Consider the following 13,247-nt stretch of genomic DNA (forward strand, 5'->3'; position numbering starts at 1 on the left):
CCTTTTGTGTTTTGTGTTTATGGAGTTTTTTTCATATATATTATCTGTTTGTACTATCAACTCTTTTACCTGTTGTCTCTATGTTATAAGTAATGTAAGGCACTTCACAAAAAGATGTTTTAGGGGCACCTGGGTGGTTCAGTCGATTAAGCCTCTGACTGTAGATTTCAGCTCAGGTTTTGATCTCATGGTTCATGGGATCAAGCCGTGCATCAGGCTCTGTTCTGGCAGCATGGAGCCTGCTTGGAATTACCTCCCTCCCTCTTTCTCTCTCTCTCCCTCTCTCTCTCTCTCTCTCTGTAAATAAATAAATAAGCTTTTTAAAAACACTTAAAATTTTTTTTAAATGTGAAGAAATGCAAATATATCAATTTGCATTGAGAACTGTCATTGCCAAACAGACTAGATACGTACATTAACCTCACTCGTGCTTTCTCTCATTCACGCGGGCATCCTCCATAGGAGGCCAGATTAAGGAAGCTGTGTGGCAGGCACCAAACCAGAACTGGTCAGATAATCCAAATGTTGAATGGCCTGGTCCTGATTCTCTTCACCTGATGTGTACATGGTGAAGCAGAGCCATCGTGTGCCGGCTTCCTGATGAGCCACGTTGCCACAGAAGTTACTTTGAGAAGCCCTCGGGCAGTTTGTTTTCATCTCAGGTTTCTCACAACAGTAGTGTCTTCACATTTGCCTCATAACTTAGAATCATCAAGAGAGGCCATCTTCAGGCCTGTGGGAGACAACTCAAAAGACATGTCTTCATTTGCCCCAACCAGGAGCCACTCTGCGTGTCTCAGTCATGCAGGAATGACTGTCTAGCCCTACGAGGGGGCTTTGGTTCGAGCTACAAGATTTGCTTGTCCTATGAATCTGCGACCAAACAGAATGAGCCTGTGCTCTTACCCCTTCAGCGTCATCAGCTGCTCCAGATATTACCAAACGTGCATCTCTGTTGGACCCTGTAGTAACCATTTTTTCCAGTTTCAGTAGTTGATGCTCTGATATCTCGGGGCCTTGCTCACCTTGGAGGAACTGTCACTCCCAAGGTTAGCCCATTCGTAGGAATAGTAAAGGTGGTGCTTGCACGTCTGCCTTTTGTATGCCGAGCTGACTCGTCCAGACCCGTAACCCCAACCGCATCCTTTACGGGGCTTTCACATTCAGGGTGACTCTTCCCCTTCCCTAGTGACAGCCAGGTGCCAGACAGCTGTTCCCCAGAGCCCGCCAAACTTATTCAAACTAGCCAGTCCTAACCCGTTTACCCTGCCTTGCCCATTCCTTCCCGTGGAAACCTATACCATTGCACGTACTTCCTCTCACTCCCTCTGCCTCCTCACTGACTGCAGTGCTTCCCCACGGACCCCACCCCACCCCATGTAGTAGCATGGCCCCCTCCTCTTGGGAAGTGTGGGAAACACACTATCTTTTCAGTAACCGTTAACCTCTGATCTGTTGGCCTCACCACAACGGAATAAAAATAGTCTATATTTAAAACACTTGTAAAATAATGAAAAGAGTGGATGAAACCAGGCACATAAGGTTAAGCTCCTTGATGGGTAGTTGTTTTGGTTTTTATGCCTACGTGATGCTTTCCCCCACGAATGACACAATTCGGTGTGCAGATGAGATTTCAGAAGAGCCAACTGGGGCAGGACGTGACGTGCTGCCTGATAGAAGTTTCCATATTTGTTGCTAGATGCTTGCAAAGACTCCTTGTAACCTGTCAAGCACTTGGGGCTTCAGGTGCTGTTTGCTGCACACCCCATCAGTCCTCTGAGCCCGCCTGCTAGTCGAGTCTTAGAATTTGGCTGTGGAAGGCTGTCAAATTTGCTCCCCTACCTCTCTCTTTTTTTTATATATGAAATTTATTGTCAAATTGGTTTCCATACAACACCCAGTGCTCATCTTTTTTTTTTTTTTTAAATGAAATTTATACCCCCACCTCTCTTGATAGATTGGTGTAATGTCTTACAAATCTAGTCAGGCTTCCTCATATTCTTAGGATTTTGTTTCTAAACTGGCCTTTCTGAACTTTAATGAACCAAAAAGGTAATTCTTCCCAGACAGTTGGCAGCATAATGAAGGACTTGACCTGATTTTCAAGTGCGATGTACACCCTCATCTAAGCCTTCCAATTAGGGAGTTAAAATAGGAATGTCGGAAGAAAATTCTTGGGACTATTTTTCCCTGTATTCCATTCAGCACAGCTGAAGAAGCTGAGTCAGGCACTTCTGGCTCGCTTTGCTCTTAAGGAAGAGGAACAGAAGAAGTTCCCTGTCTGCACTACAGGGCAAGACGAGGCAGGGTCTAAATATAGCATGCAGAACGCTGCATGTGTGTATGTTAGAGACCCTAACTTAGCCACCAAGGCAAACAGACTGGAGATGGAGAGAGTCCAGAACAGAATAAGGGGTGCATCCTAATGCTCTACAAATATTTAAGTGATGAGACAGTTTGTTATAAAGAACTAATAATTCCTATGAGCCTCTATCTACTGCCTTGAATGAGCATTGAAACCAAACTCATTTTTTCACTTGTGACTCCGTTGATAGTTAACTTTTGCATAAACTAAAACCCCATTAATATCTGAGGAATATTGAAAAGATGCAATATTTTAGTTGTAACTAAAAATAATTACATTTACTTTCTCATACTGGGATTTGTCAAGAGCCCTAATTTTTATGACTCATTGTGTCTTCTGTGTGACCCGTAAGCAAGTGGAGTTTGTAACACTTGGCCAGATAGCTCACAATTCCATTTTTAAACAATCTAGCAAACAAATATCAAATACAGCATATAAGAAAAGAGTACTCTGAATGAATAGTTTGTATGGCTTTTGATCACATAAGTAAAAGTAAGTAAATGGGAAATGGGAAGAACTGTTTTCCCCATGGGTAGGGGTGGGGAGGGAACACAAGAATTCCTGTTTTGTAATTTTGATGTCACCTGTGGGGGTTTCATTTATTGTTTGATTTCTGCCATGCTCAGTAATTATATTCCCTTCCCTTAGGCCTCCAAATGTTCCCCCTAAGCCCCAGAAACACAGGAAGTCCAGACCCCGCTCACAGTATAATGCTAAGTTGTTTAATGGGGATTTGGAAACATTCGTCAAGGTACTGGCACCAGCCATTTGGGTGGCTGATCTCCACGCTTCTTGCCTATAATGGTCTCAGCCTCTCGTAAGAAGAGGCAGGTCATTATGTCCAAGTCTGTCCTGGGGCTCTTTGCTTTCCCAGAAAATCAATATAATATTTCCTGAAGTCAGAGAGGAAAGAATATTTGGTTTGAGTGCCTTCAGAAGAGGAAATAAATGTGGGTAGTATTATGCTGGCAAAAGAGAAAGCCCTCTTTATTTAAAAAAAAAAAAAAAAGCCATAGTTTGTGCAAAATGGAAAAGAGCTACCTGATAAAATATTTTGGTCTTGTGTGTGTTTTTATTTAATTTATTTAAATTAGACTTAGTTAACAGACAGTGTAAAATATTTACTCGCACAAATTATATGGCACAAAATATATTTTTAAAGTACATTGTTAGGGTAGCTCTGAACAGCAAGAGTCTTGATTTCCCATGACTTGAGGAATTCATTATATTGGATAAATTGTAAGACCCTGTGGTCTAGATCTTGTATCTCTGCTGTGTTTACTCTGTCTTCTTTTTCATCCTGTATTTCTGATAATGCTTCTAGCCGAGGACGAAGGAACTCGCACGCGAGACATCAGGTATAGTGCAAAGGGAGGCGAGGGCACAGCCTCTTTTGCTCTTGGTATCATTTTCAAACCATCATCATGCTTGGCTTTAATTAGATTTTTAAGGTCTTTAAAAGAACAATGTTTGCAGTTGGAAATTAGGTTTAAAAACAGGCTTCACTCTTTATAGATTCCTACCTATTTACTATCAAAAGGGATTACAGAAATCAAACACTGATTGAGGAAGAATTGTCTTCTCTAGCAAAACTGGATAAATAGTCTTTACATTACATACTTGTCAGTTGTACCAAATTCAAGTCAAGGGCTCTTGTTAAGGCAAACCAGTGTTAAATACCAAATGCACAGCAATACTGGATTGTGGACCCTCATGTAAATTAGACAAAAAAGAGAAGAGCTTTCTTTTTCGTGGCTAACATTTTACGACAGTTTCAGAAGACTAAACTTACGTAGGAAACTACATCATTACTAACCTCCCCGATAATATGTTACAGATGGCTTAGTTTCTTTAAGACAGATCTTGTATCAAATATGTGCACTAATGGCTAAAAAAATGTGTGTGTGTGCATATGGCATGTACACATGGACAGATACATACATACATACACACACGTACACACAGAGATTAGAAACCTCTGGCTGCCTTAAAACTGAGCTCTTCACCTTGGCATTGAGAAGCCACTGGACAACCTAAATCACAATCACAAACCCACTGCCATAAGCCTCCAAAGAGCCTGATTGGCTCTAATTTAATATAAAATTCTTGTCAAACTTGATTAGCTAGTTTCGCAGCCCGCGGCCTGTAAGCGGGGGCAAATGACATGGAGAGAAGGGCAGATGAGATGAGAGCGCTGAGATGTGCAGAGGAAGGATGGAGGAAAGCTCAAAGAGACAAGTGTGTGATCCCATGGCACTGGATAACACAGTCCAAGAATGACTGCTTAAGGTGATAGGACAACTCCCGTTACATTTTTAAAGAGATTTTTTATTAAGAACAGTTCATAGAACCCGAATTTAGATACTAAAGAAAGAGCAAACCATCTATTATGGGAAATTCACTTCTGTGAGCCCCTTGGTGTCCCAGATGGCATGGAAACAATCTTAGGTCTTAGCAGTAAAACAATGGATACAGAGATCTCTGTGCTTCTGAGACTTGCTCGATCAGTTGACGTCCCCACAATACCACCGTGAGACAACAAGAGCAAACCACTTTTCCTTTTTCCCATGGGAAAATTGAGGCACAAAGGGATTTATTTGAATGATAGATGGAGCACAGCCCATTGTTTCACTTCTTATAAAATATTTTCTACCAACACGTTTGGCATCCATGAAATTAAATTAATACACACAGTTATTTTTTGACCACAAAATTCATTGTATCAGAATAGAATACAGATGATCAGCACAAGATTAGCAATTACCTGAGTAAATGTGAAGATGGAAATATTTTTGACTCATTTAAAAACTTAAGACATTTTATGGAGAACTCTCTTTGTGCAAACATTTTTCTTTTAATAACATTTTATTCTTTGTTTATGCTTTCAATACTAAGTTCAGCAGAGGTGCAAACTAATGTTCTCCTTTTATCACTTGCCTTTAAATATTTGTTGTTCTTCTAGAGTACAGTGTTAAATGAATTGTTCATATAAGGGTTACTTCCCTTAAAGCACACATATCTTAAAGAAAAATCCCCTCACATATTCAGTAAGTTTTGATGTAATTACATTGCTATTCTTGAGCCAACTAGTCACACTAAAAAGAGTTTTTATCCTTAAGGACCTTCTCTAAGAAATTAATAGAGTTTACATCCCTAAAACAATTTAACTAATTAGAGAAACTTAATGCAGGCTCCAGAAGTAATTGAAGCATTAACTGGTTTACAGACTGATTAGATGGTCTTAAAACATAAAATAAAACTATTCCTCGAGAAGTGTGTTACCCATTTTAGGAATAATAGTTTAAATTGCTCAGCTGCATTGTCCCCAAGCCTTCCCCTTTTGCTTAATTGGAAAGGTTAGTGGGTTCTGAATTGTTCTAATGTATTAAGACAACCAAATTCTTCTCGTGTTTCAGAATAAAATTCCTCGTGAATTAGTACCTGATGTCTGCTAATCATTTTGAATCTCCATGTTTCCTATAAAGATCTAATTCGTAAAAGAGCATAGTCTTTAAAAGTACACAGAAAATAACTCCACAGCCCGTAACCTTCTTTAACTACATGGAGTGCATGGCATTGATACATGTTTAACTGTGACCTCAGCAGCAACTTGATCTCCTCTGTCATCCTGTACATGTTTTTAAAAAGTTCCAGGGTTCGCATTTGTTCACTGACTGTAGAGTGAAGAATGCACTGACCGGATTACAAGAAGTGGGGAAAGAAGGCCAAAAAACTGCCCCTTCCTAAGAAAGCAAGATTTAATGGGATGTGCATTTGTGCAGTTTTTTCATAATTCTTAAAACATGTAAAAATAACGATGAAAAATCGATGAGTAAGTTCTGATGCAGACCAAATAAATAGATGACACATTATAATCATCTATAAAGCAATCCTCATATCCTGCATCTGGAAACATATAAGCTTTTTTTCTTTTTTTTTTTTTTTTTAAATAACTGTTGTCATCCAAATGGTGGCGTACTCTCAGGGATGTCACAGAGAGGATCCCAAAATGGCTGAATGTTTGTGTTTGGTGACCAAGATGGCCATAAGATGGCCACCTAAGATAGTCCTAAAATGCTAAGGTTAGAATACAGAGAGTTGTTCTTAGGTCCATTAGATTAATTACTTCTAATAACCTTTTAAAAAAATGAATGATTCACATATTCACTTTGATGTGTGAGCCTAAATATAAGGAAAAGAGATGAATTAGCACTGACATCTCCAGATACAACAGAGTAGATTGAAACAGAATTACCTTAAATGTATTTAATTTGGTTTGCTCCAGAACTGAAATCTACCTTTGGTTAAATATAATTTGATTTTTGGCCTTTGTTGAATATTTTAGAGGGGGATGTATTTGGAAATGATCATCTAAAAAGAGTAAAAATCACTCTTTAAGTAGGGTCAAACTGCGAGCTTTATTACTGTGTGTGATTTATGCCTCTCTTTTGTGGTTAAGTGGTTTCCATCTCTTTACCCAGGACTCAGGACAGATTATCCCCCTCATTGTGGAAAGCTGTATTCGGTTCATCAATCTCTATGGTAAGCCCTAAACTATGGAATTCTTTTTTTTTTTTTTTAAGGTTTATTTAAGTGATCTCTACACCCAATGTGGGGCTCAACCTTACAACCCCCAGGTTAAGAGTCACATGCTCCATCAACTGAGCCAGCCAAGCACCTCTGAAATTCTTATTTAAAAAAAAAATAATCAGTGGAAATATTTCAGTGAATGTGCTTTCCGTTAAACATTTGATTACTGGGGAAAGGGGAACCTGGAATCTGTGATGGAAATTTTTCATCCCCTTCCTCTTCTTTTCTCTTTAGGTCTTCAGCATCAGGGGATTTTCAGAGTGTCTGGTTCCCAGGTGGAAGTCAATGATATTAAAAATTCATTTGAGAGAGGTAATTGCCTGTGTATACCTACAAAGAAACCATGTTAAAAAGCCATCATTTGCCGCAGAGTGAAGTGGCATGCTCATTCTGCGTATGTCCGGAACCTCTCATTTCATTTTGGATGTTGAGATAGGAAGCTGTTTGGAATAGCGGAGAAATGAAGCCAAAATCATAAAATTTTGTAATCAAGTATACAAAAACGTATGAGCTTTATATCCTGGTTTAGGACTGGCATTGGTAATCCTCAGCATGTGTCCAAGGTGGCACGTGAGAGGGTTCTAGAAGAATAGCCCGATAGCCCTGGGCCTACTTGGCAGGCGTTGGAGGTGACTCATCCCAGCTACATGTCTGTGTCCTTTGTCAGAAATGCTTTCCTCCCTCTTATTACCACCCCCAGACTCCTTCCCTGTGACCTTACGTTTGTTCATAATTGGCTTCAAATAAATCCTACTGAACTGTTAATCCACACATTATAATTAGCAAAGCTGTAGACTAACGTCAGTGTTAGGCAGACCCAGAATCAAATCACACCCTTTGATTTACTAATCATTTGATTTTGGTCAAGCTACTCATCTCTTCTTTAGGTCTCAGGTTCCTCATCTGCAAGATTCCAACTTGGTGTGGGGATGTGGTATAATCACTGCAAATGCCTAACTCGTTAGTGATGGCTCTTAGTTACTGATGCTCCCCAATTATGATGATTTGTGTCCTGTGGACTCCTGGGTAAATCTGTACCTTCCTTCATCTGTTTGAAAGTCAGGCTGAACATGCAGAGTGGGGGGTATCATGGCCTGGAGACAGGGCTTCTCTCTCTCAGTCTCATTTCCTTTGTCACAGAGCCCTTGAAAGTTTGAAATCTTGGTGGAAGAGATCAACTTGGCTCCAGATTGTCTTTTCTGTTTTAAGTTCTCTGGTACGATGTGTGGAGCAGAACAGCCTTCTCTCTCAGCAGCCACATGCTCCCAGTCTCTTCTATGAACCATGTTCAGCATAAGCTGAAGTGTCTAAAGCGTCACTTTCTGTGCCAGTTACCACAGGCAAAATGCTTTATTATTTTTCCTTGGAAATCCCCCTGGTATTTTGTTACTTGTTTGTGATCTCTTTGGGTGAGGCTTTCTCTCTGTGGGAAAGAAAAAAAAATGGTGAATTTGTGTTCAATCATTTCCCAGAGAAAAAAGAATCCCAGGTCCCTGAAAATAAACTGCCCCAAGAGGCCAAAAAAAAAAAAAAAAAAAGTTACAACGCAGTGTACAATTTTTGTGAACTTCAGAACAGACCTGTGAATAAAAAATGGAGTTTGACTTAAGGCTGCATGTTATGTTGAGCTTCTCAAGAATTTTATCTCAGTTTAATTCTCAGGGACGTGGAATAGCCAGGCCAGTTATGTAAATTTTAAAACTGCTTACCATAAAGAATGATATAATTTCATATTTGGGATATGTTTTTTAAATTTGTACTTTTTATACAAATCCCTCGGTACTAGTAAGGGTACATTTTCAAATTCCTCTATCTGATTTCAGAATCTCCCACTGCTGAAGGCAGCTTTCAAATGTGCCGTGAACAGCACCGTGCCACTGGGAAATGTTTATATAATTGTAGGCATTCACAATTAGGCGCATCCTATAATATTTCTAATATTGTATCTATATTGTGTCTTTTTCCAGTAGGATAAAAAACACAGAGTGTAGTATTTGAATTCATGTCAAGCTAAGATTAGATTTTAACTATAAATCCCACAATGTTTTATTTTAAGATATGGGTAACTTGTAAGGGATTATTTGGTAGCCTGAGATTTTTTAAAAAGCTTTATTTTTTTTTTCTATTTTTTTTTTTTAATTTTTTTTTCAACGTTTTTTTATTTATTTTTGGGACAGAGAGAGACAGAGCATGAACGGGGGAGGGGCAGAGAGAGAGGGAGACACAGAATTGGAAACAGGCTCCAGGCTCTGAGCCATCAGCCCAGAGCCTGACGCGGGGCTCGAACTCACGGACCGCGAGATCGTGGCCTGGCTGAAGTCGGACGCTTAACCGACTGCGCCACCCAGGCGCCCCTTAAAAAGCTTTATTTTAACCAACTATTTTTAGGTTAATCATGGGTTGGGATATCTAAACCAATTAGTTTAATTTTAGTACTATATAATCTTTCATAAAGTGAAATTAAAAGATACATGTATATATAGAAACATGTGTGAGTACAGAAATATATCTTTATTCAGAGGAAGAAAAAGAAGCACTGTGCATGTAACTGATTTTTTTTTTATATAGGTGAAAACCCTTTGGCTGATGACCAGAGTAACCATGATATTAACTCCGTTGCTGGCGTTCTGAAGCTGTATTTCCGTGGGCTGGAAAACCCCCTCTTTCCTAAGGAAAGATTCAACGATCTGATTTCTTGTATCAGTAAGTGGATTTTTTTTTTAAAAGTCTTTTTGCACCAGAATTGTTTCATTCACCAATTTCCTGGAAAGGCAGCGGCCCCTCTCCGCATATCCTCCCCTAACCACTACCCCTTGACCACCAGATTTTTGAGACCGTTTGTTTTCTTTCTGGATACGATGTGAGTCATCCTCCAGCTGTGGCCTCGCCCTGAGCTGAGTGGGTTTTGCTCCCGAACACCCACCCGCAAGTTCCATAGAGCCCGAGAGCGTCCCACTTAGTGACTGGAATAAAGCAGAAAGGCAGGTGCCAACTGACAGCTAAGGGAGAGGGGGAAGTTGTAACATGGAATGTAACTTCTTTTTGGCTCTTGGTTCTTGGTTTTCTCCACCAATCTTAAGAGTGGAGTAATTTACCCATCTTGGAACATTACGTCGAGAACTAAAGTAAAATGAGATAAATGATCATTAGTACAGTGCAGAGACACCAGGTGGTAATTATCTGTCCGTGGGCATCCCCAGCTAATAGGCGAAGGTGCTGTGGGACTATGAATGATGTATCACACAACTGAGAATCATCAGCAGGTAAACAGCATTACTGTGTTACTCGGGCGGCAGAGGCGGGGTTGGGGGGGTGGGTTGACACTACAGGAAAGGTGAAAATAATGATGCCCGGAATTAGGTGTTAACCATACCGAGTTCTGTACATCTAAAAATGCATGTGGGGGCACCTGGGTGGCTCAGTCGGTTAAGCGGCCGACTTCGGCTCAGGTCATGATCTCGCCATCCGTGAGTTGGAGCCCCGCGTCGGGCTCTGTGCTGACCTCTCAGAACCTGGAGCCTGTTTCGGATTCTGTGTCTCCCTCTCTCTGACCCTCCCCTGTTCATGCTCTGTCTCTCCCTGTCTCAAAAATAAAATGTTTAAAAAAAATTTAATAAAAATAAAAATGCATGTGGCTTTTAATGTTTATCTCTTTTTGAGAGAGTGTGTGTGAGTGGAGAAGGAGCAGAGAGAGAAGGAGAATCCAAAGATGGGGGGCTTGAACTCATGAAACATGAGATCGTGACCTGAACCGAAGTTGGAGGCTTAACCAACTGAGCCACCCAGGCGCCCCACAGGATGCCTTTTTAAAGCTCCAGTTCCCAGGCCAGGGTCTAGAGCTGATTCAAATCCCACAGTGAGGGCCTGCATAAGAATCAAGCTTGCCTCGGGGCGCCTGGGGTGGGGGGCTCAGTTAAACGTCCTACTCTTGGTTTGGCCTCAGGTCATGATCTCACAGTTCGTAGTTCAAGTTCAAGCCCCGCATCTGGGCTGTCAGCACAGGGGCTGCTTGGGATTCTCCTTCTCCCTCTCTCTCTGCCCCTCCCCTCCTCATGCGTGTGCTCGCTCGCGCTCTCTCTCTCTCTTTCTCTCTCTCTCTCAAAATTAATGAATTAAAAAAAAAAAATCAAGAAACCTTCTTACCCCACCTGCCCAACCCACCCTTTAGTTCGCCCCCCAGTCCTCAAGTCCTCCTACCATCAGAAACTTTCCCAGCTCATCCCTCCTTCCCCACTCCCAGTGCCAGTGACTTGGCTTCCACTGGGACTGCTGTTAACAGTCTGCCAAGTGGAGTCAGTCCCTACTTCCGGATCCTGCCAACTCTTCCCTCCTACCCACCCCCTCCCCGTGTCATTCTGTCCTTCACACCGTGGCTAGACCCCACAGGGCAGATTTGGTCATAGTGTTCCCACCACTCTCGTTTAAAACCTCTTTCAATATTTCCCACCAGAAGATGAGCTCCTTGGTGTGACCATTTCATAGAACTGAGTCATTTCTCTATCTGGTCTCTTTCTGCTTGTCCACACTTCCCTCTGCCACCCCTGGGCTGTGTACTTCATTTATCAACAGCAGCACGCCGCAAGCTGCAGCATTCCGGGCCATCGCCCATCTCTGTGCCTTTGCCCACGCCGTGTGGTCTACTGTCCCTGGTAGCCATGTGACATCTGCTTGAAGGATTGCTGGCCTGGCACCCTCTCAGCATGTCGTCGTTCCCATACCCCCTTGCAGAATTAGTCCCTGTCTCCTCTACTAACGTTCCACTGTGTACATAGGTCTGTCGTTTTTCTTAATGCCCCACATTAGAGTTTTTAACCCCTCCTTCTCTGTGCTACAGAGAGAATTCAGGGAAGAGGTTAAGAATGTAGGCTTTCAACTCAAATAGCCTGGGTTCAAATTGCTCACCAGCTATGTGACCTTAGGCAAGTTTCTTAAGCTCTCTGCATCCCAGATTCATGAGCTATAAAATAGGGAGAATAAGGGTGCCTGAGTGGCTCAGTCAGTTGAGCGTCTAACTCTTGATTTCAGCTCAGGTCACGATCTCACCGTATGTGAGATCGAGCCCCGTGTCAGACTCTGTGCTGACGGTGCGAAGCCTGCTTGGGATTCTCTCTCTGCTCCTCCCCAACTTGTGTGCTCGCGCTCTTTCTCTCTCTCTCAAAATAAGTAAACATTTCACAAAAATAAAACAGGGAGAACAGCAGACCACATATCACAGGGCTGAGAAGTAAATGAGCTTATCCGTGTGAGATACCAGGAGGAGTGCCTAGCAAAGAGTATGTTCACTGAAATGCCTACAGTGAGCTGCACAGGCCTGCGAGGTCTTGACAGATTATTCAGTTTTGTAGCCCTAATGCTTGGCATCATTAATTCCAGGTACACAGTAAGTACATCACTCATAGTCGTTGAATGCCACCAAAATTTCACCGGAATTCTTTTGTCGGCATTCAGGCCTCAAATCCTGGCTCTTGTTGAGGATGAACTCACCAGGCGTAATTGTGTCTCCACCCCCACCTCACACAGCCTGATGTCTTGTGTGGGGTTCAGAACTGTGCCTTGTGTGTCCATTCCAAGGCCCTTACATAGCCTGAGTCACCACAGTAGGCCTATGACCCAGCTGGAAAGAACTGAAAAGGAGGTATCACACTTCTGGAATTCTCCTTTGGCCTTGTTCAGAGACTTTCCTAATATCCTAGCCAGAAAGTTAAATCTGGAAAAATAATAAGCACTCTACAAGGCTCGGTGGTTTTCTAGGTACATACATCTTATCAACATACATGTTTACATGCAGCAGTGGGATAAAGTGCGTTGGACTGCCCTGTCAGTTAGTGTTGTAAAATCACTTCATACTTTCGTTGAACAAAAAATATTATTGTGGTTATGAAAACCTGAACTGGGGCACCTGGATGGCTCAGTCAGTTAGGCATCCAACTTCAGCTCAGGTCATGATCTCATGGTTTGTGGGTTCAAGCCCCACGTTGGGCTCTGTGCTGACAGCTCGAAATCTGGAGCTTGCTTGGGATTCTATGTCTCCCTCTTTCTCTGCCCTTCTCTCTCTCCTCTCTCTCAAAAATAAACGTTAAAAAAAAAAAAAAAAAAAAAGGCAGGAGTCCAGGGTTTGAAGGTTGCTAAGGATGCTAGAGAGTAGTGATGCTGGTTAGTTACAGATTTAACTGTGCTAGTCATTTAGGTAGTACTGTCAATGTTACTTACTGTTAGTGCTAGAGTTACAAAGTTGCATAGGTAATTGAGCAGTGTGTCCCAACCCTACTTTTCCCCAGAAGTCCTGTTATTT

The 13,247-nt window shown here is 41.8% G+C and overlaps 1 protein-coding gene across 3 annotated transcripts in view; it reads left to right on the forward strand.

The window, feature by feature from the left end:
- SRGAP1 (SLIT-ROBO Rho GTPase activating protein 1) overlaps positions 1 to 13,247 on the forward strand; it is a 284,852-nt gene that overhangs the window by 234,654 nt on the left and 36,951 nt on the right. For 2 of the 3 annotated variants that reach the window (XM_047865065.1, XM_047865067.1), the window contains exons 12-15: positions 3,014 to 3,116; positions 6,847 to 6,907; positions 7,190 to 7,267; positions 9,524 to 9,658. In XM_047865065.1, the coding sequence (XP_047721021.1) occupies positions 3,014 to 3,116; positions 6,847 to 6,907; positions 7,190 to 7,267; positions 9,524 to 9,658 (377 nt within the window). Of the gene's footprint in view, positions 1 to 3,013; positions 3,117 to 3,689; positions 3,724 to 6,846; positions 6,908 to 7,189; positions 7,268 to 9,523; positions 9,659 to 13,247 lie in introns of all 3 variants that reach the window. The other variant, XM_047865066.1, reaches the window with a different exon arrangement.

Source organism: Prionailurus viverrinus, chromosome B4, assembly GCF_022837055.1.
Source record: "Prionailurus viverrinus isolate Anna chromosome B4, UM_Priviv_1.0, whole genome shotgun sequence".
NCBI lineage: Eukaryota > Metazoa > Chordata > Mammalia > Carnivora > Felidae > Prionailurus > Prionailurus viverrinus.